The sequence below is a fragment of the Entelurus aequoreus genome, linkage group LG11, assembly GCF_033978785.1.
Source record: "Entelurus aequoreus isolate RoL-2023_Sb linkage group LG11, RoL_Eaeq_v1.1, whole genome shotgun sequence".
Classification (NCBI taxonomy): Eukaryota; Metazoa; Chordata; class Actinopteri; order Syngnathiformes; family Syngnathidae; genus Entelurus; species Entelurus aequoreus.
The window spans coordinates 31,629,075-31,655,010 of NC_084741.1; the positions used below are offsets into that span (position 1 = coordinate 31,629,075).

Consider the following 25,936-nt stretch of genomic DNA (forward strand, 5'->3'; position numbering starts at 1 on the left):
CAGTTGGTTTTGCATCATTGGACCTCTTTAACAGTAATATCAGAGGGACTTCAGCTGGTTTTCAGGAACCGGCTGTTATTTGAGGAAGCAGTAGTCAAAAGAGAACGTGCAAAGAGATTTTTAACAGATTGGAAACGGAAGGAGGTCACCACATTCAAGTCTGACGATGTTATTGAACATCCAGCATGTAGATAACACATACACAGGACATTTACTACATCTAACTATTAACTCTAAACAATTGATTTGAGCAATTATTTACTAAAAAGTGACGCAAGGCATTTCGGGAGCTGACATCAATCCCAGCACTGGTATTGTTTTTCAGCTTGCCTTGTTTGCTAAAGTTACATATAATACAGTTACAGATAATATAGTTGTTGATTATTCCCTATAGTCTTACATAGTAGTTGTCCTATGTGTGTTTACTGACATGTTACATGTTGAACTGTCGTTTTTGTGTTTGCGCCGTATTTACACTGAACTTGGAAGTTAGGTAGGTGGGCAGTGAGTTTGAGACCTCAACACTAAAGTGATTTTAAAGCGGCTTTTGCCACAGCAGTATTGAACCATAACACACATACAGTACTGGCTGCAGAGTCCAAAATCAGCAAGAGGGACTGCTGTCTGCATGCTAAGAAACTAAGATCGATAAAATACTGGACTGACCCTGACAATAAGATGACCCCTCTCTTTCAAGACCCTTTTTTTGGAGAAAAAATGTTGACGCCAAAAACATACTTCTTTTTTTTTAGTATTAGTGAATTAATAACTGGTCGAGTATAAAAAGTGATATCCAAAACTGTGTTCCAAATTATTATGCAAATTGGATTTAAGAGTCAAAAACATTTATTTTTTGTTTTTTCCATTAAACTCATAAATGATATTGTGTCTCAAGGCTCTGTAGCTCATTGACATCAATCTCAGACACCTGTGATAAATAGTCTCCCAGGTGAGCCCAATCAAAGGAAAACTGCTTAAAAGTGATGTTCCACATTATTAAGCAGGCCACAGGTTTCAAGCGATATGGGGAAGAAAAGACGATCGGAAAAGCCTAAGATAATATACTACCTTGCTCGGTATGAAAACAATGGATATTTAAAAAAAACATAAGTGTGATAATCAAACTGTAAAGACATTTGTTGCTAATTCAGAGCACAGGCGAGTTTGCAGATAAAGGCAAAATAAAAAGTCTCTGCCAGACAACTTCATCGGATTAAGAGAGAATCTTCTAAAAGGCCATTGCAAAGCAGCAAAGCGGTATTTGAGGCCGCTAGTGCCTCTGTAGTCCCACGAACCTCAAGATGTAGGATCGTTAAGAAGTTTGCAAGTGTTCTTAAAGCTAATATTCAGCCACCCCTAAACAATGCTCACAAGTAGAAACAGTTGCAGTGGGCTCAGGAATACATGAAGACTCATTTTCAAACAGTTGTTTATCGATGAGTGCCGTGCAACCCTAGATGGCCCAGATGGCTGGAGCAGCGGATGGTTGGTGAATGGCCACAATGTCCCAACAAGGCTGAGAAGGCAGCAAAGGGCTGGGGGTGTCATGTTTTGGGCTGGAATTATGGGGAGAGAGCTGGTAGGTCCCTGAGGGTGTGAAAATGACCTATGCAAAGTATGTAGAGTTTCTGACTGACCACTTTCTTCCATGGTACAAAAAGAAGAACCGTACCTTCCAACAATAAAATCATTTTCATGCTTGACAATGCCCCATCTCATGCTGCAAAGAACACCACTGAGTCACTGGCTGCTATGGGGATAAGAGGAGAGAAACTGATGGTGTGGCCACCATCCTCTCCTGACCTCAACCCTATTGAGAACCTCTGGCGCATCATCAAGCAAAAGATCTATGAGGGTGGGAGACAGTTCATATCCAAGCAGCAGCTCTGGGACGCTATTCTAACATCCTGCATATTAATTCAAGCTGAAACTCCAAGAACTCACAAGATCAATGGATGCAAGGCTTATGAAAGTGATATCAAGCAAGGGGTCCTATATTAACATGTAACTCAGCCGGTTTCATCAAAAATATTTTAACTTATATGGTCTTATGCTATTTTTGAGTTCTTTACAGCCTAAAAAATAGTATTGAAACGCTTTTGTGCTTAATTTGGAACAGTAGACTTTGAGTTATTTATTGTATTTATTTATTGTAAAAATACTGTTGTCATTTCGAGATTTGTTCAATGAAATTTGAATTAAACTCTTAACGGCTGATGACTTGAAAATCATACTGACTGACATTTGCATCATTTATAACAATTTGAGTCAAATATACTTTGCATAATAATTTGGAACACAGTGTAAATGCTGTGGCAGTTGTTTGAATCCTGACATCATACTAAAAACATCAACTCTGCCAGTTTGCTAACTTGCCAATAACGTTTTAGACAGAGGGTCTCGTCACAGCAGCATCACTCCAAATCACTGATGTGTGAATGAGTGACAGAAAGAAAAGCTCTGGGGCTAAGTTGTTTGATGTCACCTGTTTTGCATGTACAGTGAACATTTTTAATGCCCGAAATATAAGATGACCCATCATTATGAGAATATTTTTTTAAGATTAAAAAACATTCAGGTTAGTACGATAACTATTAAGTGCTTTAAAACGGAGTACAGTGTTCCTTGATTATCGTGGGGGTTACCTTCCGACTACACCGGGTAGGTGAATTTTCGGGACCGCACTGAAGTAGGTGAATTTCCAATAAGTAGAGGAGCTGCTTATTTTACAACTTACCGGTATATGAATATTCTATGCATTTAACATATTTCTCAGCCCTCCGCACACTCGACTCCGCTTTCACACAAACTTATGAACCAATCGTATGCTCTTAAAACACTTCATACACTCTAGAACAGGGGTGTCAAACTTATTTTAGCTCACGGGCCAAATGGAGGAATATCTATTCCAAAATTATGGCATAATAACTTGAAAATATAACTACTACAACTTCAGATATTTTTGTGTTTTACTTTGGCCCAAAATAGAACAAGAACATTCTGAAAATTTACATATCACAAATAATCCTCTTGACATTAGTTGAAAATTCTGAGGAAAAAAATTGGTGCAGTTTCAAAGACCCTGTGAAGAACACAATGAACTTAGACTATCTCACCGTATCTACAAAGCAGTTAAACTTTAAGTAACAGCCCATCTTGGATTGAACAAAAACCAAATAAATCGTAAATAAAAACTCTTCTATGTATCAACTGCCTCATTTGTCATTTCCACTGTTCACTTTCTTTACATTAGCACAGAAGACAATAATTTTAACAGAACTATATCAATGTGCAGTGTCTCATGCAGCATTTTAAGTGGGGTTACCTATATTTTATTTTACTACCGTTTGTTTTACGTTGGGTCGAGGGGGAGGAGTCACAGCCCCACTTTACCGTGTACCTCTTGCTTGGTATACTTGCTCGCCACGGTATAAACTATTTGCTTGCCTAACAGAATTGATATTGCAACATCCAGTGGACACATTTAGAACAGCAGTTTCTTTAATTTAAAAATGCAGCTTAATTTTACACTTAGAAAACTCATCACATGGGCTGGATTTTAGAATCCAACAAGTTTGTATTTAGTATTTTGTGTCTTTCATTATTGATTATTTTTGTGTTGGTCTCCTCCTTCAGCAAGCGAGTAGTTATGTCCGTGTCTGACCTCAGAGAGGAGGTGCTTTCTCTCTACCAAACCTGGAAGGGGTGCTGTGGAGTCCTGCTTTTCCTCTACTCTGTTATCCTAACGAAGGTAACCACAAATGGAAGAAAAAAAGAGCATGTAGGGTGATGTGAACTTCGAAAGTCAGGCCTTTTCCCTTTTGCACAGGGCATTGAGAACATCAGAAATGAGATCCAAGACACGATGGAACCCCTCATAGATCCAGTGCACGGCCATGGAAGGTAACGCACCTCATCCCCACTTATGCACGAAAATTGATACACGGTTACATGGTTTAACCTATCATTGCATCAACAGGCTTTGTATTTTCTTCTTACTGTGTGTTTTTGTTGTAGTCAGAGTCTGGTGAACCTCCTTGTAACTGGCCATGCTGTGTCTAATGTCTGGGATGGAGAACGGGAGTGTTCTGGCATGAGTAAGTACCAAAAGCAAGCAAACAATACATCCTTACAACACTCACACTTTTAAAAAGCAGTACACCATTAACGTTTGCAAATATTCACACAAGCTTTTGGTAACTATTAGAGCTCAGTTTTCTAACTGTAGGTGTTGATCATGTCCACCAGAGGGCAGTCGTTGTACGTTCCTGCTTGCGTTTCTGAACCACAGAAGGAATTCTAACTTGTCCACCTTTTTGTGACTTTCATTGTCTTTATGTCTAGAGCTACATGGTATTCATAAACAGGCAGCAGTTGGCTTCCTCACACTCATGGAGTCACTACGCTACTGCAAGGTAACTAAAGTCTAATTAGAAAGTGACTAAAATGAGAAATAACACTTTTTATGTCACTACAGGGTAACGAACGCAAAGTCTAATCAGAAAGTGACTAAAATGAGAAATAACATGTCACTACATAAACACACAGGACCTCACTGTTGCAGGGTTGTACATTCCTGTTATACTGTTAATGTAAACCACACCGAGGGGTCCCGTGTGAAAATAAGTGTTTAGAAACAAACTCGCCCCTGACGCTTTAAAGCTTGTATTGACAATAAATTATATTGTAGGCTTAAAATACTTGCTGTAAGATGTGACCTCTAAAGAACTATGGTTGTTATTGCCAACAAAAGCACCTAAAAGGAAATTATTTTCCACTACAATGTGTCTATTATTGTTACTTGCTTTTTTTATCTTTATACTGTAACGACTATAACTTTGACTTTTTTCCACTTGTTTCTTCTTTTTCTGTCATTGTTGTACTCTTGTTTGCTTACCTTGTATTTTTTTTATTTTTAAAATGTTTCCTTTTCTTCTCTTCATTACTGCATATGCTGTCAATCTGTTGTTATGCAATCTCTACTCTTTTTTTTCTCCCTACCAGACAAACCTTTAATGACAAAACGTGTCAACATGTACTGTATATAGATAAGCTGTGGATGAATTATCTGCAATAGATAAGCAGAAGGGGTTAGTGTTAGAATTAAATAAGCTCTGCTTCTTCCTACTCTTTTTCTGACATGTTGTGTTTTGTAACTATAATCATGTGATGTTCCTTAATGTAACCTTTTAAGCATGTCTGGAACAAATAAACTGTACCAAACAATAAGTTGTCAGCACAATGATGGTTTCCAGAGAGAATCGAAAAGAAGATTTTGGGAGACCACCTAGTATTAGTTTATTCACAAGCTGCTATATTAAGAATCTAAATTCTTAACAAAAAGTCTCCACTGATATATTAGACAATGTTTCAGAAAAAAATGCTGTTCATGACATATTTATAAACCCATCAGTGTGATTCATTATAGAAATAACAAATTTAATCAACATCCATTAGAAACTCAGTCTTTCTGTACATTTATTTCAGGTGGGCGCATTCCTGAAGTCTCCAGAGTTCCCTATTTGGATCATTGGCAGTGAAACTCACCTCTCTGTGTTTTTCACAAAGGCAAGTTTTAATACACTTGTTTCGTAATTGTCCTAACACATGTCACACAGTGTTTAATAAGAGCCAGGCTCCTCGACAGGTAAGGAAAACCAAAATATGGAACCCCCTTAACAGATTAATAAAGGCAGGTCATATATCAGTGTGAGGTAGGAGATTGAAATGAAAGCAGAAGCAAGTCATATATGGACAATGCTCATTCTTGACTTCTCAGCTATCCAGTTTTTAATAAAAGGAGTACAGGCCTTGTCCTAATGCTGTCTCCATGCAATCTTTGTAGAAACATACAAGCTCAAAAACTATGCATCAGTTTGTAGTTTATAAATTATCATAGTACAGGGTTTCTGCATTAAAAGTCATTAAATGGATTTTGTGAAAATGTAGGCCTTAAATGGCATTAAAAAAGCATTAAATAGTCCAGAGGCCTAAACAATTTTCATACAATTGTAGGCCTGGGGGGGTAGTCAAAAAGTCAATTGATTGAACGATAAATGAAAATAAACTTGATAACTTTGTCCGGCATCGATAAATGGATGTCCATGTGTGCTCCTTTTCTTCAACTCTGGCTTTCAAAATGGATACAAGAGGTCTCTGTGAATCGCTCTCGGCACCTGAGCATGTTAATTTGACTTTAGAAATAAAGTAATAGAGTGAAGCCTCGTGTCAGTCATCCAAAATCTTTGTTTCGGTATGAGCAGGCGGGACCGCTAGAGTACACACGGAATACACGGACATCACTTCGCTCGTCGCGACTCACTCGTGAGAAACACTGCTAAGTAACACAATTTAGGAGGAATAAAGATAATCCCAAAGCTAAATGTCCCTGTGTGGGATTATTTCATTTTAAACTGAATGAGCAACATGAGCCCATCATAGACGAATGAGCAATTATGCCGTAAATGCGTTGGCAACAAAACAAAACAACTGACCCAGTTCTGCCAACTGTGGAAACTTCATTCAAGATGTTTAATATTTATTGATGTGTAATTTTTGCTCACAGAGATTGAAAACATTTTATTTTTGTTTCTTTACCTATATTTAATATATACAATATATAATTAAGTTATTTACCGTATTTTTCGGAGTATAAATCGCTCCGGAGTATAAGTCGCACTGGCCGAAAATGCATAATAAAGAAAGAAAAAAACATATATAAGTCGCACTGGAGTATAAGTCGCATTTTTTGGGGAAATGTATTTGATAAAACCCAACACCAAGAATAGACATTTGAAATGCAATTTAAAATAAATAAAGAATAGTGAACAACAGGCTGAATAAGTGTACAATATATGACGCATAAATAACCAACTGAGAATGTGCCTGGTATGTTAACGTAACATATTATGGTACGAGTCATTCAAATAACTATAACATATAGAACATGCTATACGTTTACCAAACAATCTGTCACTCCTAATCGCTAAATCCGATGAAATCTTATACGTCTAGTCTCTTACGTGAATGAGCTAAATAATATTATTTGATATTTAACGGTAATGTGTTAATAATTTCACACAAGTCGGTCCTGAGTATAAGTCGCACCCCCGGCCAAACTGAAAAAAACTGCAACTTATAGTCCGGAAAATACGGTACCATTAATGAAACATTTTTATTGCGTTTGAAAGGGTTACATATTGTTATTATATAATATGATTACATTAGTGCTTAATTTGGCCACAGTTATTGTAAACTTCAATTATTCATGATTATCATCATCAAATGCTGACAACTACTTTTCAATTATTCAAGATTATCATTGTCAAATGCTTACAATTACTGTTTAATTATTCAAGATTATCATTGTCAAATGCTTACAACTACTGTTTAATTATTCAAGATTATCATTGTCAAAAGCTTACAATTTTGTCCGTACAGACAATTGTATGCTTTATATAATACATAATAATGATCTGCAGTATGACATGGGCATTACATTTGTTTTAAGTTGCATTAAAAAGCATACAATTAGATTTGCTGATAGCTGCAGATACCATCCATTCTTCTCTACATATGTACTGTACATAAAAGTATTATTGATTGTCAAAATGATTACTTGTGGCTGAACTGACCACAAAAGCATTCTTGTGTTAAGCAGTAAAATCTGCAATCCTATTTGAAGCTCAAACAAGGCTTCATGAAGGCGCTGGTTGTCAGTGTCAGTCAAATAAACTTGTGTCTTACAAAATGACAACCAGACAGTGTTCATTTCCTGAACTGTCCGAGAATGGATTGTTGTAACAAAAAAGGAAGACATTTCATTTTAGTATTGTACATCTTGGGAAAATACTCACTAGAGTTTGTTTTAATAAAATGCATGAACGCTCAGATTTGTTTGGACTGGAGCTTTGGGTATATTTGCGGAAGGGAGCTGAAGACTTTGGAAAGGTCACCCACTTGCTTCTGATGTAGTCATGATGTTTTCGCTTCATCCTATCATTTCATTTTATTAGACTTAGCTTTATTTTCACTGTGCGTGGTATAATTACGCAGACAGTGAAATGCAGTTAGCATTGGTAGCAACTAAAGAATACTGTATAACACAATATCTGCAGCTGATTAGGTGGCAAGGAAATATATCTAGAGTTGGTTGTAAATGTAATGCAGTTAAGGCAATGCAGGTGCACAAATCGGTGTAAAATGATTAACAGTAGTGATGGGTAAAAGATTTCTAAATACATTTGGGACACTCACTGGCTGTATTGACGCAGCACTGATACTGTGTTAGTGTCAGAGTTGTGTATAAAGAGTATGGCCAACTAAACAACAGGTGCCATCTTTGCTACCAAGATGTGTACAGCTATGCCCGGTTGCATATATCGTTAGTTTTTCTGTCAAAATAAACCAAAGTAATATGTCTATATATAGTTCTAAACATACACTAGCAGTAAAACCACATTTTATTTTCGTGAAAGTATAATTTAGCAGCTGTGTTTGACACACTCTTCTACTACACTACTAAACACTACCATCCCGCAGTGTTTAGTAACCAGTAGGCACTATAACAATCGAGGACAGCGCGGCTTGGTTGGTAAACTGGCCGTGCCAGCAACTTAAAGGTTCCTGGTTCGATCCCCGGCTTCTGCCTTCCTCGTCACGTCCGTTGTGTCCTTGAGCAAGACTTTTCACCCTTGCTTCTGATGGGTCGTGGTTAGGGCAGCTCCCGCCATCAGTGTGTGCGAATGTGAATGTGGAAATAGTGTCAAAGAGCTTTAAGTACCTTGAAGATAGAAAAGCGCTATACAATTATAACCTATAACACGCACCCGACGGCGCAATAAACAAAGAAAAGTACACAGAATGACCAAAAATATAACTTATTACCCTCACTTAATTTCCCCTCAGGGATTAATAAAGTACTTCTGATTCTGATTTTGCCAAAATATTAATTAGCTTCGGACCAACAATCACAGTGAAATTCTGACTTTTGTATGAAGTATGTCAACTGTGGTAGCTGCCTCCAATGTATTTGTAATCAATGTAGGTATCACTCATGTACTATTCCAACCAATCTTTCTTTTTTGTAACAATCAATCAATCAAAGTGTATTTATATAGCCCTTAAAGGCCTACTAAAAGCCACTACTACCGACCACGCAGTCTGATAGTTTATATATCAATGATGAAATCTTAACATTGCAACACATGCCAATACGGCCGGGTTAACTTATAAAGTGCAATTTTAAATTTCCCGCCACACTTCCGGTTGAAAAAGCCTTCGAAGGATGACGTATGCGCGTGACGTAGCCCGAGGAACAGAGGTATGCAACAGCATTGTTAAGCTTTGCCAGGCTGAGATCTATTAACCGTGTAGTTACTTGTACATGGTTTAATAGTATTGTCGATCTTCTGTCCATCCTTCCAGTCAGGGATTTATTTATTTTGTTTCTATCTGCATTTGAGACAGATTCTATCACGTTAGCTCATGCTAAAGATGCTAAAGAGCTTCGTTGATGTATTGTCGTGGAGATAAAAGGCAGTGTAATGTCCATTTCGCGTTCTCGACTCTCATTTTCAAGAGGATATAGTATCTGAGGTGGTTTAAAATACAAATCCATGATCCACAATAGAAAAAGGAGAGAGTGTGGAATCCAATGAGCCAGCTTGTACCTAAGTTACGGTCAGAGCGAAAAAAAATATGTATTTCACTGCATTCTAGTCCGTCACTCTAACGTTCCTCGTCCACGAATCTTTCATCCAAACTCAAATTAATGGGGTAATCGTCACTTTCACGGTCCGAATAGCTCTAGCTGCGTTGAAAACAATAGGAAAATATTAGGGAGTGAACAACTGACAACGTCACGCTACTTCCGGTAGGGGCAAGGTTTTTTTTTATCAGAGACCAAAAGTTGCGAACTTTATCGACGTTGTTCTATACTAAATCCTTTCAGCAAAAATATGGCAATATCGCAAAATGATCAAGTATGACACATAGAATGGATCTGCTATCCCCGTTTAAATAAAAAAAATTCATTTCAGTAGGCCTTTAACCACAAGTGTCTCAAAGGGTTGCACAAACCTCAATGACATCAGATCCCACAAGTGAATAAGTGTACTTTTGTAGTCATTTGACCAAATTTCTGCACAACTCAGAGTAACACTGGCGAACAGTAAAGAATCGGGAGTCATTTTTGGTCCAGATTTTGCTCTATTCATTATTGACGTATTTCTTGCCACTTTATGTTGTATATTTTTATGAGATTTCCAGTTAATTTTGTCTATTGTTACACCCAAAATGTGGTTTCTTTTACTCTTTCAGCGTCTACTCTGTCTATTTATGTTTGTATTTGAATTTCTCTTCTACTGCTACCGAATAGCATTATTTTAGTTTTACTGACATTCAAAGATAGTCTGTTTTTGTCAAACCATCTTTTTAATTTCTTAATTTCATGTTATTATTTGTATTAGCTTCTGCGTGTCACAACTACAGTGTCACACAAGACTCTGTAGTTGGTGGCTCTCAAGTGTTGATGTAAAAGCTCTCCACAATTCTTTCGGGTGGAGCAGCTCCATGCTGTGCAACGGAATTTTTACAAGTTGAAAAACTAATGAGGAAGCACCACAAACACAGCATCAGCTCAAAGTTGGTAGCAATCATAGCGCCCTGTAGTCACGTGAGTGCCTTTTGACCAATCATTGAGGTGTTGGACTGAAATTGGGTTGGCCATACATCCTCCATGCAAGACTATGGTTAAAATGTCATAATTGCGCCATCTGCTGGATTAAAATTACTATTTTGACCTGCAAATGAGACTATTTGTGAGCAAATGTTTTTGTTTTATTAAAATAATTTCTTTGCAGAAAGCAGTATGAAACGGGCAACTCTGTTCAGTGAGCTAAATAGAAAACAGGAAGATAACATTTACCTTAGATTAGCTGAGATAGGCTCCAGCACCCCCCCGCCACCCCAAAAGGGACAAGCGGTAGAAAATGGGTGAATGGATAGATCAAAATTAAATATTTATTTTTCTGTTTCTTAGTTCTGTTTCAAACGTGGCAACAAAAGCCGATGTCAAACGCGACATGCCTCTCCCCACAACTTCATTTAGTACAAGCTGCCACTTGTGAGCCGAAAGATGCGCTTCCTGATAATCACAGTTTGGTGCTTTACAGTCAAACAACATAGCAGTTGTATCGGTCACGCGTTTTTTTTTCTTAAAAATTGAATTTGTTTAGAATAACCCCTTGTGATGTGGCATCTTCTTTTCAAGGGGGCACAAACATCGACTAATATAAAATTAAGAGATACAGTATAATTTATTGTGTTTTTTAATGCATCAATGCTGCCGTATCGCAGCAACAGTAAAAAAAAAAAAACATTCCACATTGTGATGTGGCATCTTGTTTTCAAGGGGGCACAAACATCGACTAATATAAAATTAAGAGATACAGTATAATTTATTGTGTTTTTTAATGCATCAATGCTGCCGTATCGCAGCAACAGTAAAAAAAAAAAACATTCCACAGAGAATTTGAGTTGAAGAGGCTTCACTTGAATTAGTCCTGTGGAGCCTGGGATTGCATGCAAGGAAATAAGCAAAGTTTGCAGAAAGTTTGGCCTAAAATGACATCTTACAAACTCTGTCTTTTAAGAACTATTATTACTTAGTTTCCACTCCATTTTCTGATTCAGCTGATAATGGTTAATACAAATGTAACTCTGCACAGATGTCTTCCAACACTTTGATATGGGGCTTTTGGTGCCAAAGGTGTTTAGGGAGTGTGCCATTGGTAGTGTAGTGTTTACATTTACTGACTTGTGGATGTTGTGTGAAATCAATCCCCACTCTACAATTGATTGTAGTTTTTGTTTTTGTCTGGGGAAGTGATATTGAAAATGCATGAATGAGTTTCTGGAACTTGTGTTAAATCAGATTAAGATGTTTGGGGTCAGACTCAACAGTGGCTCCATCCTCTTGGAATGGAAATGATTCCTCGTTAAATAATCTTTGGGTCATTTGACAGTAACAGAGGTATAACACAAACACATACTGTAGTGCTCCATTGCAGGGTGTGTAGTTCCGCAATATATACTGAGATCAACTGTGCTGTTTTACCTTCAAGGAAACAGGCGCTCTGTAGTGAGACTCATCAGATTTCAGCTTGTGCAAATTCAGATGTGTGCTCAGGGCTAGGCTGCACTCATCTCAACCATCTCAGTCCCTGTGCGAGTAATGTAATATATTGTTGTGTCTTGTGTGTTTAAGCTGGTCCGTTGACTTGGACCAAATCAATTCTCCTTGCTCTTGTGAAAATAGCACCAAAGAGGCTAGAAAGATTCCTGGCAATCATCTCCATCACAAGGCCACACCCCATAATACAGCATTGATTAAAAGCTCTGTTACATGCGTTCAAGTGGAGTGAATCATGTGTTGGTGCACTGATGACCAAACGTTGTCATGCATGAGCCGATCACTTACCGATTGCCTCAGCTCCCTTGGCGTTCGTGACATGTTCACTAACGTACACAGTCACACACATTCCACAGTGAAGGGGAACCTAATCCTGATTAGCGTTTGTGTGTATGCGTGGTTCAAGTGAATGACTTCCTGCGAAGGAACGTGATTCTAGCATTCCCATCTGGAACAGTTTGTATTCCTAAAGATTGAACTTACAATATATGCACACGCATGTTTACTGACGTAAAAGGTTTACTCTACGCTCTGCCACCCTTAATATTCCTTCCTTGTCAGTAAATCTGTTTTAAGGCATTGTTGGAAGTACCATTTCCCAGGCTTTGTGATACGGAATCTACACTACCTGCTAATGTAGCTTTTAGACCCAATATAGTGACATGTTCACTAAAGCAGATCATCCGATCCCTGCTTCTGATGTGTCATTGGCTCCCTCTTCCCGCCAGTGGGGACGCGTGTGTATTCCCTCGAGTTGTCACCAGTATAAAAATATGGCTTTTTAGACCATCGGCCTGATATGATGCCATTACTTTTTTTTAAATCAAATCTACATCCACAAGCACAATGTTCTTTCTGAATAATGGGTTTGTGAATTTGAGAAAGGGGCTGAGTGTGTTTAACAGAATGTAATTGCTTCTGTTTTTGGACAAGAGTTTCTGAGATGCCCGGAAAATGTAAATATGATGGCTGAAACATATTTTATAATGTAAAAGAGCAACGAAGGGGTTAGATCAGAAGAATGCGCTTAAAAGGACAGTGCAGTGGTTGCTAGGGAAACATGGTTTTGTGGGAGGGCAACCCTCTTGTGACAACTTTCATTGACCTTTACCCTCCTCGATGAGTGATGGGGTTCGCTTTACAGTATGTCTCTTTGAGGGAGTTACAGGTAGATGTGTGTATGTACAGTAGTCATGATCAGGGTCAGTGATTTACTAAGGGAGCTTCTGTCTGCAGATACACACTGCGAGGTTCTTCAAAGATTGGTTCGAGAAGAGAAAGAAAATGTGTGTAAACAGAATTAATGTACATACAGTTCTATCTGCTGTGTTTCCAAAACCCAAAAACAGTATTTCTAAAGACTGACAAAAATAACAAACATTAAAAAGTTCTGTACTAAGTAGACAACATTACTGGGCAATTCATAGAACATTTGATCATACAGTAAGCGGTAGAAAATGGATGGATGGATGGATGGAGTATGAAGATTGTCAGTTGGAATCATAAAGAGCCGATTTGACATGCATTGGTTCTCAGCCCAAATCATATATACTTTTTTAGTTATTTTGTAGTGTAGAGTGTTAGAAATGGCTTGATCAAGTGATATTTTGTAATCACGTGGGCTCTGCATGCTGGATCCTGCCACTGCTGGAAAAAAGTGCCTTAGCGGAGTCTGGAATGGACTGTATACAATCTAGTTGTTATATCTTGTTTTCTTACACTTCTGAGTCTCATTTGGCAGTATCGGTACACCCTTCGTACTATAGCACGCCATCACTTGTTTTCTGTTGTACTCTTTAACAGGTTAACTTCTTTTTACACCTTTGCATTACATATTGGTCATTAAGGGTAAGCCAAACTGTTTTATTGTCTTTATATATACCATGGTCATAGTCTTAAAAATAGGCAGCACAGTTAAACGTTTTAGGAATAGCAATAGTTTGATTCTGGAAAGGATTATTTATATTTTAATCGCAAGTAGTTTTTGAATCAAAAGTCAAAAGACCAGCGTCCTTGAACTCATTGTGTTAAATTATACAGCACAGGGTCCACCGTAGCGCTGCCTACTATAACTTTAACATGACAGGAAACTGAAGAAAGGTCTCTTCTATATTTCATGCCTTGAGATCGGCAGTGAGGGCACTGTAAAAGCACAAAGCAGCAGCGTGGTGTACATTAACAGTCATTAATAATCCGTGACAGGTCAGACCAAAGACCATTGTCCGAGGCTAAAAGACTGTGTGTGTTACATTATTTGTCTTGTCCCCCTGTGTATTGTTCGGTTCATCAAAACGCTGTAGAACCATTCTTTGGCCTCGCTCCAAGAGTGGGATTTAATTTCCTGAATCACAAGTTAGTTGAGATCACCATTGATATGGACAACAATAGAACAAGCCTTTTTAGTCTTGTAGTGATCCTGTTTAGAACATGTCAGCTGACAAGACCTTGGCTTTGTTGTCTTGAAACGGATCCCTCCAGACTTTCTCCATGGCCACTCAAAAGCCTCTCAGCAGTTACAAAAGCTGTTTGGGCGGACCAGAGGGAAAGTACTCCTCAACTGGCCTTCCAAAAGTAGCTACTTCATACGTTGAGATTAAAGGCGAACAGTGGGAGCAAAGGAAGCATTAAAAAAACAAAGAAGGAGGAAGTACTTCAAGTCTGAAGTACCTTTTTGTGGCAAGTAAACTGGATATTAGAAAATAGGAAAAAACAATAGAGGGGAAGCGTCAAGTGAATCTAATCAAAACCACAACAGATTAAGATTAAGTGTGTTGGTGGATTTAGTTCTGGGATTACCATAATAACTGATTAATCAAACATTGGTTATTAAAAATCTTAAAATTATGTGTTTCCTATTTTTAGGCAAAATGGCGTGGATTACTTGCGTATAACCAGCAGAGGTAGATTTGAATAGTCAATATCATCTAGTTTGTGGTCAATAGAACATAACGTCATCTACCGGTATATGGGTTTATCCATCCCAAAGAATGCTGAAAAAATAATTAATTAATTTGATCCGTATTCAATCGAGGATATTTTGTAAAATGTGCAGTATCTACTGCTCTGCTTTAGAATGTCAGTTTCCTCAATGAACCGCAGCTTGTCAGTGTAGACAACACTCATGCAGCCCTAGACCTTGGTGCTACACCCCAGTTGTGTAGGCAAGACATAATTATCTTGGTTCTCACTTGTGTTGCCTGCTATTTACACAATATTATCTCTGTTTGGACTCATTTTTAGTGTATACTAAATCGATATTGCTATGTAAACTGTACACTGGCTACTTTAAAGTACAAAACACAACCAGGGAAGTTGGCATGTTGTGTAAATCGTAAATAAAAACAGAATACAATGATTTTCAAATCCTTTTCATCCTATATTCATTTGAATACACTGAAAAGACAAGATACTCTACGTTCGAACTGGTAAACTTTATTTTTTGCAAATATTAGCTCATTTGGAATTTGATGCCTGCAACATGTTTTAAAAAAGCTGGTACAAGTTGTAAAAAAAGACCGAGAAAGTTGAGGAATGCTCATCAAACACTTATTTGGCACATCCCACAGGTGAACGGGCTAATTGGGAACAGGTTGGTGCCATGATCGGGTATAAAAGCAGCTTCCATGAAATGCTCAGTCATTCACAAACAAGGATGGGGCGAGGGTCACCACTTTGAACAAATGCGTGAGCAAATTGTCGAACAGTTTAAGAACAACATTTCTCAACGAGCTATTGCAAGGAATTTAGGGATTTCACCATCTACGGTCTGTGATATCATCAAAATGTTCAAAGAATCTGGAGAAATCACTGCACCTAAGCGGCAATGCCCGTGACCTTTGATTCCTCAGGCGGTACTGCATCAAAAAGTGACATCAGTGTGTAAAAGATATCACCGCATGGGCTCAGGAACACTTCAGAAAACCACACTCAGTAACTAAAGTTTGTCGCTACATCTGTAAGTGCAAGTTAAAACTCTACTACGCAAAGCGAAAGCCATTTATTAACAACACCCAGAAACGCCGCCGGCTTCGCTGGGCCCGAGCTCATCTAAGATGGACTGATGCACAGTGGAAAAGTGTTCTGTGGTCTGACGAGTCCACATTTAAATCTTGTTTTTTTTAAACTGTGGACGTCGTGTTCTCCAGACCAAAGAGAAAAAGAACCACTGTTACAGGCGCAACGTTCAAAAGCCAGCATCTGTGATGGTATAGGGGTGTGTTAGTGCCCAAGGCATGGGTAACTTACACATCTGTGAAAGCACCATTAATGCTGAAAGGTACATACAGGTTTTGGAGCAACATATGTTGCCATCCAAGCAACGTCTTTTTCATGGACGCTAAGGCTGAAACGACGCGTCGACGTAGTCGACGTCATCGGTTACGTAAATACATCGACGCCGTTTTTGTGTGTCGACGCGTCGCATACTGACGTCACACTACCGTCATGGCGAAGCGCAGAGCAGACGATCAAAGAAGACGATGCGAGCGGTGCGAGCGAGGGGGGAAAAGCATGCCAAAAGTGGTCAAAAGTGTGGGATTATTTCAATAAACGGCCTAATAATGTTGTTGTGTGCACACTGTGTCGAGCGGAAATGGCCTATCATAGCAGCACAACGGCTATGAACGAACATTTGAAAAGAAAACCATCAACTAGTCAATCGTCCGCACGAGCATACGTTGTCATCATTACACAAAAACATGAATGTGTCATTTGTATCTGCTAGGGGTGTAACGGTACGTGTTTTGTATTGAACCGTTTCGGTACGGGGCTTTCGGTTCGGTACGGGGGTGTACCGAACGAGTTTCTAAGCTAAAGCTAAAGTCTTAACAAGCTGCTTTGCTCCGTCTGCCTCTGTCTCAGCACGCAGCATTGTCCCACCCACACAACCATCTGATTGGTACACACGCAGCATTGTCCCACCCACACAACCATCTGATTGGTACACACGCAGCATTGTCCCACCCACACAACCATCTGATTGGTACACACGAAACATTATCAGCCAATCAGCAGTGCGTATTCAGAGCGCATGTAGTCAGCGCTTCAGCGTGGAGCAGATAGGTGTTTAGCAGGTGAGCATCAGGCAGCGGACTCTCCCCAAATGATAATAAACACCTCCCAGTCAACTACTAGTAACATCACTATGAGCCCGTTGACCTTCTGGAAACTTAAACTGCAGCTCAGCTCACTCGCAATCCTGGCTTGAGATGAAGGCTAATTAGCTCTCAGTTCCAGCCACATCGACCCCTTCTGAGCGCCTATTTTCAGCTGCTGGGAATATTGTAAACAAGAAAAGAACCAAAGCATGTAGACATGCTAACCTTTCTTCATTACAACTGTTAGACACTCACTGGAATGAGTAGAATTGGTTATTGTGTACTGTGTTGGACTGGATGTTTATTTTGCACATTTTAAAAGCAATACTTAATGTTTACAGTGCTCCAGAATATTTAGATTGGCACTTTTTTGTATTGGATGTTTATCTTTATTTTTGCACATTTTAGCAAATAAGCAATACTTTCACTTTTGTTGAAATGTTTACACTGTTGTTACATAATATTTCGTTTTGCACTTTTTTGTATTGGATGTTTATCTTTATTTTTGCACATTTTAAAGCAAAATAAGCAATACTTTTACTTTTGAAATGCTTATACTATTGCAGAATATTAAGATTTGCACTGGATGTTGACTTTTATATTTGCACATTAAAAAGCAAATAAGCTACTTTTAATTTTGTTAAATGTTGAAAGTTTTAAATGTTTACATTGTTACAGAATATTTAGTCATGTTGTTGTCAATGTTGACTGAGTGGCCATACTTCTTTTTTTTTGTAAATAAAAGCCATGCCTTTTGAAAAAACGGGCCTACATTTATTTTTTCATCTTCATTTTGAATAAAAAAATAATCGGTAAAAGGAAAAATAATCTATAGATTAATCGGAAAAAAATCTATAGATTAACTGATTAATCGAAAAAATAATCTATAGATTAATCGATAGAAAAATAATCGTTAGCTGCAGCCTTAATGGACGCCCCTGCTTATTTCAGCAAGACCATGCCAAGCCACATTCTGCACGTGTTACCACAGTGTGGCTTCATTGTAAAAGTGAGTAAGAGTGCGGGTACTAGACTGGCCTGCCTGTAGTCCAGACCTGTCTCCCATTGAAAATGTGTGCCGCATTATGAAGCGTAAAATACGACAACGGAGACCCTGGACTGTTTAACAACTTAAGCTGTACATGAAGCAAGAATGGGAAATAATTGCACCTGAAAAACTTCATAAATTGGTCTCCTCGAAATGTTTACTGAGTGTTGTTAAAGGGAAAGGCCATGTAACACAGTGGTAAACATTTTTGCAATGTGTTGTTGCCATTAAATTCTAAGTTAATGATTATTTCCCAAAAAAAACAAGTTTCTCAGTTTGAACATTAAATATCTTGTCTTTGCAGTCTATTCAATTGAATATAAATTGGAAAGGATTTGCAAATTATTGTATTCTGGTTTTATTTACGATTTACACAACGTGCCAACTTCACTGGTTTTGGTGTTTGTACACCCAAGTGTCTTTTCTGTAGTGTATCCTCTTTTGTGAGACACTGCATCCCTACAGTTTGATGTGAACAAAAAAATGCAAGCTTATTTTCTTTTGGTAGTTTGACGTAAGTGGCTGTTTAACAGGACAAGCTTGATTTCTTGCGTGTGTTTTCTCAACTTTTTTCCTGTGTTGAATAGCTTGTTGCTCTGTGAAGAGGGTTAAGGGCTTGAGACAAACAGTTGGACTGTAGGGACTGGAATGTGTTGCTCAAGGCCACACACACACACACACGCATATGCCCATGCACACTAATTGTTGCTCTGCTGATTCCATAGTTTTGTTTAAAGTGTGCTTGCATGTACACCTGATATACGTTTATTCTCTTGTAAAGCAAATACATGTTTGTGGAGACGGACTGGATAATTATACTGTGACTCAGACACAAACACACTTACAGTAATGGAATGGCATCAAGAGGAGACACACACACACACACACACACACACATATCTTCCCTGTGGAGTATGTTTGCTCCATGTTTCCCAACTCAGCAGCATCTTCCTCTGGCCTCTAATAAAACACACATCAAAGACAACCTTGCAGACCTGTCATCACAAAGACACATTTATGTAATTTTGGCTGCTATTATTTTACCCCATTGTCACGTTTTGAGTTTAACATGGATGGATGGATTGTAAGAGCACCTATTCAAAATCAATATTGGTAAACAATGGCAATAAAACTATTCCTATTCTGATTCTGATATAGAGTTGTAACTCGGTTTTCGTTAGTAAACCATTCCAAAACCCAAGCATTTTTTCCCATAAGATACAAAGCTAATTTAAATTATCATCCAAAAATATTACCACAAAACAATGCAACATGCATATAAATGATAAATGAATTGGATGAAATAACATTTAACATCAATGTATGTCTGTGTTATATGTATGTGTGTGTCAAAAGTTTACATACACTTCTAAAGAACATAATGTCATGGCTGTCTTGAGTTTCCAATCATTTCTACAACTCTTATTTTTTTGTGATAGAGTGATTTGAGCACATACTTGTTTGTCCCAAAATTCATTCATGAAGTTTGATTCTTTTATTAATGTATTATGGTCTACTGAAAATGTCACCAAATCTGCTTGGGTCAAAAGCATACATACAGCAATGTTAATATTTGGTTACATGTCCCTTGGCAAGTTTCACTGCAATAAGGCACTTTTGGTAGCCATCCACAAGCTTCTGGCAAGCTTCTGGTTGAAGTTTTGACCACTCCTCTTGACAAAATTGCTCCAGTTGAGCTAAATTTGTAGGTTTTATGACATGGACTTGTTTTTTTAGCATTGTCCACATGTTTTCAATGGGGTTTAAGTCAGGACTTTGGGAAGGCCATTCTAAAACCTTAATTCTAGCCTGTTTTAGCCATTCCTTTACCACTTTTAACGTGTGTTTGGGGTCATTGTCCTGTTGGAACACCCAACTGTGCCCAAGACCCAATCCTTCGGGCTGATGATTTTAGGTTGTCCTGAAGAATTTGGAGGTAATCTTCCTTTTTCATTGTCCCATTTACTCTCTGTAAAGCACCAGTTCCATTAGCAGCAGAACAGGCCCAGAGCATAACACTACCACCACCATGCTTGACGATAGGGATGGTGTTCCTGGGATTAAAGACCTCACCTTTTCTCCTCCAAACAGATTGCTGGGTATTGTGGCCAAACAGCTCAATTTTTGTTTCATCTGACCACAGAACTTTTCTCCAGAAGGTCTTATCTTTGTCAATGTGATCAGCAGCAAACTTTAGACGAGCCTTAAGGTGTCGCTTCTGGAGCAAGGGCTTCCTTCTTGCATGGTAGCCTCTCAGTCCATGGCGATATGCAAAACAAGCTTGACTGTGGACACTGACACCTGTGTTCCAGCAGCTTCCAATTCATTGCAGACCTGCTTTTTGGTGGTTCTTGGTTGACTCTTTTTCATTGTGACCAATTTTCTCTCAGCAGCAGGTGATAGCTTGTGTTTTCTTCCTGATTGTGGCAGTGACAAAACTGTGCCATGCACTTTATACTTAGGACAATTGTCTGCACAGTTGCTCTTGGGACCTTAAGCTGCTTTGAAATGGCTCCAAGTGACTTTCCTGTCTTGTTCAAGTCAATGATTAGTTTTTTCAGATCTGTGCTGAGTTCTTTCGACATTCCCATTGTCGCGTTTGTAACCGAGTTTAAAGGCCTACTGAAACCCACTACTACCGACCACGCAGTCTGATAGTTTATATATCAATGATGAAATCTTAACATTATAACACATGCCAATACGGCCGGGTTAACTTATAAAGTGACATTTTAAATTTGCCGCTAAACTTCCGGTTCGAAACGCCTCTGCGGATGACGTATGCGCGTGACGTAGCCCGGCGAACACGGGTATGCCTTCCACATTGAAGCCGATACGAAAAAGCTCTGTTTTCATTTCATAATTCCACAGTATTCTGGACATCTGTGTTCGTGAATCTGTTTCAATCATGTTCATTGCATTATGGAGAAGGAAGCCAAGCAAGCAAAGAAGAAAGTTGTCGGTGCGAAATGGACGTATTTTTCGAACGTAGTCAGCCACAACAGTACACAGCCGGCGCTTCTTTGTTTACATTCCCGAAAGATGCAGTCAAGATGGAAGAACTCGGATAACAGAGACTCTAACCAGGAGGACTTTTGATTTGGATACACAGACGCCTGTAGAGAACTGGGACAACACAGACTCTTACCAGGATTACTTTGATTTGGATGACAAAGACGCAGACGTGCTACTGTGAGTATGCAGCTTTGGCTTTTTTTTGCGTATGTACGTAACTTTTTTAAAATATATAAGCTTTATGAACCTTGGGTTAGGTGAACGGTCTTTTGGGCTGAGTGATTGTGTGTGTTGATCATGTGTTTGAATTGTATTGGCGTGTTCTATGGAGCTAGGAGCTAGCAGAGGAGCTAGGAGCTAGCATAACACGTACCGTACCGTACGTGCGCGTCACGTACTAACTTTTTAAAAATATATAAGCTTTATGAACCTTGGGTTAGGTGAACGGTCTTTTGGGCTGAGTGATTGTGTGTGTTGATCAGGTGTTTGAATTGTATTGGCGTGTTCTATGGAGCTAGGAGCTAGCAGAGGAGCTAGGAGCTAGCATAACAAACACGCAGGTGTTATTATGCAGGATTAATTTGTGGCATATTAAATATAAGCCTGGTTGTGTTGTGGCTAATAGAGTATATATATGTCTTGTGTTTATTTACTGTTGTAGTCATTCCCAGCTGAATATCAGGTACCGTGAGTATGCAGCCTTGGCTGCTAAACATTCGATAACTTGACCGTATGTGCGCGTCACGTACGTAACTTTTTAAAAATATATAAGCTTTATGAACCTTGGGTTAGGTAAACGGTCTTTTGGGCTGAGTGATTGTGTGTGTTGATCAGGTGTTTGAATTGTATTGGCGTGTTCTATGGAGCTAGGAGCTAGCAGAGGAGCTAGGAGCTAGCATAACAAACACGCAGGTGTTTTTATGCAGGATTAATTTGTGGCATATTAAATATAAGCCTGGTTGTGTTGTGGCTAATAGAGTATATATATGTCTTGTGTTTATTTACTGTTGTAGTCATTCCCAGCTGAATATCAGGTCACCCTCGGCTCTCACAGCATCTTCCCTATCTGAATAGCTTCAACTCCCCACTAGTCCTTCACTTGCACTTTACTCATCCACAAATCTTTCATCCTCGCTCAAATTAATGGGGAAATTGTCGCTTTCTCGGTCCGAATCTCTCTCACTTCATGCGGCCATCATTGTAAACAATAGGGAACTTTGCGTATATGTTCAACTGACTACGTCACGCTACTTCCGGTAGGTGCAAGCCTTTTTTTTATCAGATACCAAAAGTTGCAATCTTTATCGTCGTTGTTCTATACTAAATCCTTTCAGCAAAAATATGGCAATATCGCGAAATGATCAAGTATGACACATAGAATAGATCTGCTATCCCCGTTTAAATAAAAAAAATTCATTTCAGTAGGCCTTTAATGACTGCATCACATGAGCCCTATTTGAATGGGCTCAGAGAAGTCAACAGGTGTAGTCAATCATAACCACTCACGTGAAGTTAAGAGGCCATGCCATGAAGCTAATTTGATTTGATTGTAACTTTTCTATATAACCAAATTTGATAATGTATGTTTCTGTATGTATACTTTTGACCCAGCAGATTTGGTCACATTTTCAGTAGACCCATAATAAATTCATTAAAGAACCAAACTTCATAAATGTTTTTTGTGACACTAGTATGTGCTCCAATCACTATATCACAAGTTTGGACACACCTTCTCATTTCAATGCGTTTTATTTATTTTCATGACTATTTACATTGTAATTTGTCACTGAAGGCATCAAAACATTTCAGGTGACTACCTCTTGAAGCTCATCAAGAGAATGCCAAGAGTGTGCCAAGCAGCAATCAGAGCAAAGGGTGGCTATTTTGAAGAAACTAGAATATAAAACATGTTTTCAGTTATTTCACCTTTTTTTGTTAAGTATATTCATTCATAGTTTTCATGCCTTCAGTGACAATCTACAATGTAAATAGTCATGAAAATAAAGAAAACGCATTAAATGAGAAGGTGTGTCCAAACGGTTGGCCAAGTTTGGACACAACTTCTCAATCAATGCGTATTCAAATAAAGAATATAAAGAAGAAAAAGAATATGCATTGATTGAGAAGTTGTGTCCAAACTTGGCCAACGGTTTGGACACAACTTCTCAATCAATGCGTATTCTTTATTTTCACGACTATTTACATTGTAGATTGTCACTGAAGGCATCAAAACTATGAATGAACATACTTAACAAAAAAAGGTGAAATAACTGAAAACATGTTTTATATTCTAGTTTCTTCAAAATAGCCACCCTTTGCTCTGATTACTGCTTTGCACACTCTTGGCATTCTCTTAAAGAGCTTCAAGTGTTTTTTTCTTCATAGGTGTCATAGTTTTGATGCCTTCAGTGACAATCTACAATGTAAATAGTCATGAAAATAAAGACAACGCATTGAAATGAGAAGGTGTGTCCAAACTTGTGATAGAGTGATTGGAGCACCTACGTGTTTGTCACAAAAAACATTCATGAAGTTTGATTCTTTTATGAATTTACCACAGACTGCAGAACTTTCCTCCAGAAGGTCTTATCTTTGTCCATGTGATCAGCAGCGTACTTTAGACAAGCCTTAAGGTGTCGCTTCTGGCATCTGACATCACATGGACAAAGGTAAGACCTTCTGGAGGAAAGTTCTGTGGTCAGATGAAACAAAAATGTTGCTGTTTGGCCACAATACCCAGCAATATGTTTGGAGGAGAAAAAGTGAGGCCTTTAATCCCAGGAACACCATACCTACTGTCAAGCATGGTGGTGATAGTATTATGCTCTGGGCCTGTTTTGCTGCCAATGGAACTGGTGTTTTAAATGGGACAATGAAAAAGGAGGATTACCTCCAAATTCTTCAGGAAAACCTAAAATTATCAGCCCGGGAGTTGGGTCTTGGCTGCAGGTGGGTGTTCCAACAGGACAATGACCCCAAACACATGTCAAAAGTGGTCAAGGAATGGCTAAATCAGGCTAAAATTAAGGTTTTGCAATGGCCTTCCCAAAGTCCTTACGTAAACGTGTGGACAATGCTGAAGAAACAAGTCCATGTCAGAAAACCAACACATTTAGCTGAACTGCACCAATTTTGTCAAGAGGAGTGGTCAAAAATTCCACCAGAAGCTTGCCAGAAGCTTGTGGATGGCTACCAAGAGCATCTTATTGCAGTGAAACTTGCCAAGGGACATGTAACCAAATATTAACATTGCTGTATGTATACTTTTGACCCAGCAGATTTGGTCACATTTTCAGTAGACCCATAATACATTTGTAAAAGAACCAAACTTCATGAATGTTTTTTGTGACCAACAAGTATGTGCTCCAATCACTCTATCACAAAAAATAAGAGTTGTAGAAATGATTGGAAACTCAAGACAGCCATGACATGATGTTCTTTACAAGTGTATGTACATTTTTGATCCCGACTATGTATGTGTGTGTGTATGTGTATGTGTGTATATATATATATATATATATATATATATATATATATATATATATATATATATATATATATATATATATATATATATATATATATATATATATATATATATATATATATATATACTGAATATATCTATACTGAATATATCTATACTGAATATATATATACTGAGACAGTGTGGCTCGGTTGGTAGAGCGGCCGTGCAAGCAACAGGAGGGTCCCAGGTTAAAATGTAGCTTAAAGATGTAGATAATGGGTTTCACTATGTAAAACGCTTTGAGTCTTTTGAGGAAAAAAATATATATAATTCACTTAACTAATTCACTAGACCAAATGTAATTTAGTTTTTTATATTCCACAGGGAAGTTTTCCGCAAATTTAAATGTGTTTAAATACTTACTAACATTGGTATAACACACAGTAGTTTGGTTTAAAAATAGCAGTGGCGTGGTCAACCTACTCATTGTAACGGGCAAGTTTAGAATAAAATCATGAATAAATAATTATATTTTTGTGTCAATATTAGCGTTTAAGATGGCTAGCGGTTTGCGCTCTAGTTAGATGCTAGCAATTAGCGCATCAGTTGCCAGCTATCATTAGCGGCGAAAGCTGCCAGCTAGCAATTAACACACCAGTTGTCAGGTAGCTTTTAGCTCACCAGTTATCAGCTACCAATTAGCGCACACGTTGTCAATTGGTTCTTAGCGTGCTAGTCGTCAGCTAACGATTAACACACCAGTTGTCAGCTGGCGATTAGTACACTACTTGTCATTTCATTATTGGCGCACTAATTGCCATCTAATGATTAGTGCGCCAGTTGTCAGCTAGCGATTAGTGTACTATTTGTCAGCTATCAATTAGCGTCCTAGTTGAGCGCCAGTTATTAGTGGCGCTATACTGTATTCATTTAATATCTTAGTATTGCACTATACTGCGCTATGCTGAATTAATTTAATATCTTAGTATTGCACAATAACAAGGTACCTTTAAGACCAGTTTTACTTAAAACACAATTTTATAGAGGATATATAAGTAGGGGTCCCCGCTTCATCTCTCTATCAGTCTGCCCTAAACAATGTTTATTACCGCCTT

The 25,936-nt window shown here is 38.3% G+C and overlaps 1 protein-coding gene across 1 annotated transcript in view; it reads left to right on the plus strand.

Annotated features, from left to right (window-relative positions):
• mindy3 (MINDY lysine 48 deubiquitinase 3) overlaps positions 1-25,936 on the plus strand; it is a 53,262-nt gene that overhangs the window by 8,167 nt on the left and 19,159 nt on the right. The window contains exons 7-11 of the mRNA XM_062062940.1: positions 3,637-3,751; positions 3,830-3,903; positions 4,018-4,097; positions 4,345-4,415; positions 5,488-5,568. Of these exons, the coding sequence (XP_061918924.1) occupies positions 3,637-3,751; positions 3,830-3,903; positions 4,018-4,097; positions 4,345-4,415; positions 5,488-5,568 (421 nt within the window). The remainder of the gene's footprint in view (positions 1-3,636; positions 3,752-3,829; positions 3,904-4,017; positions 4,098-4,344; positions 4,416-5,487; positions 5,569-25,936) is intronic.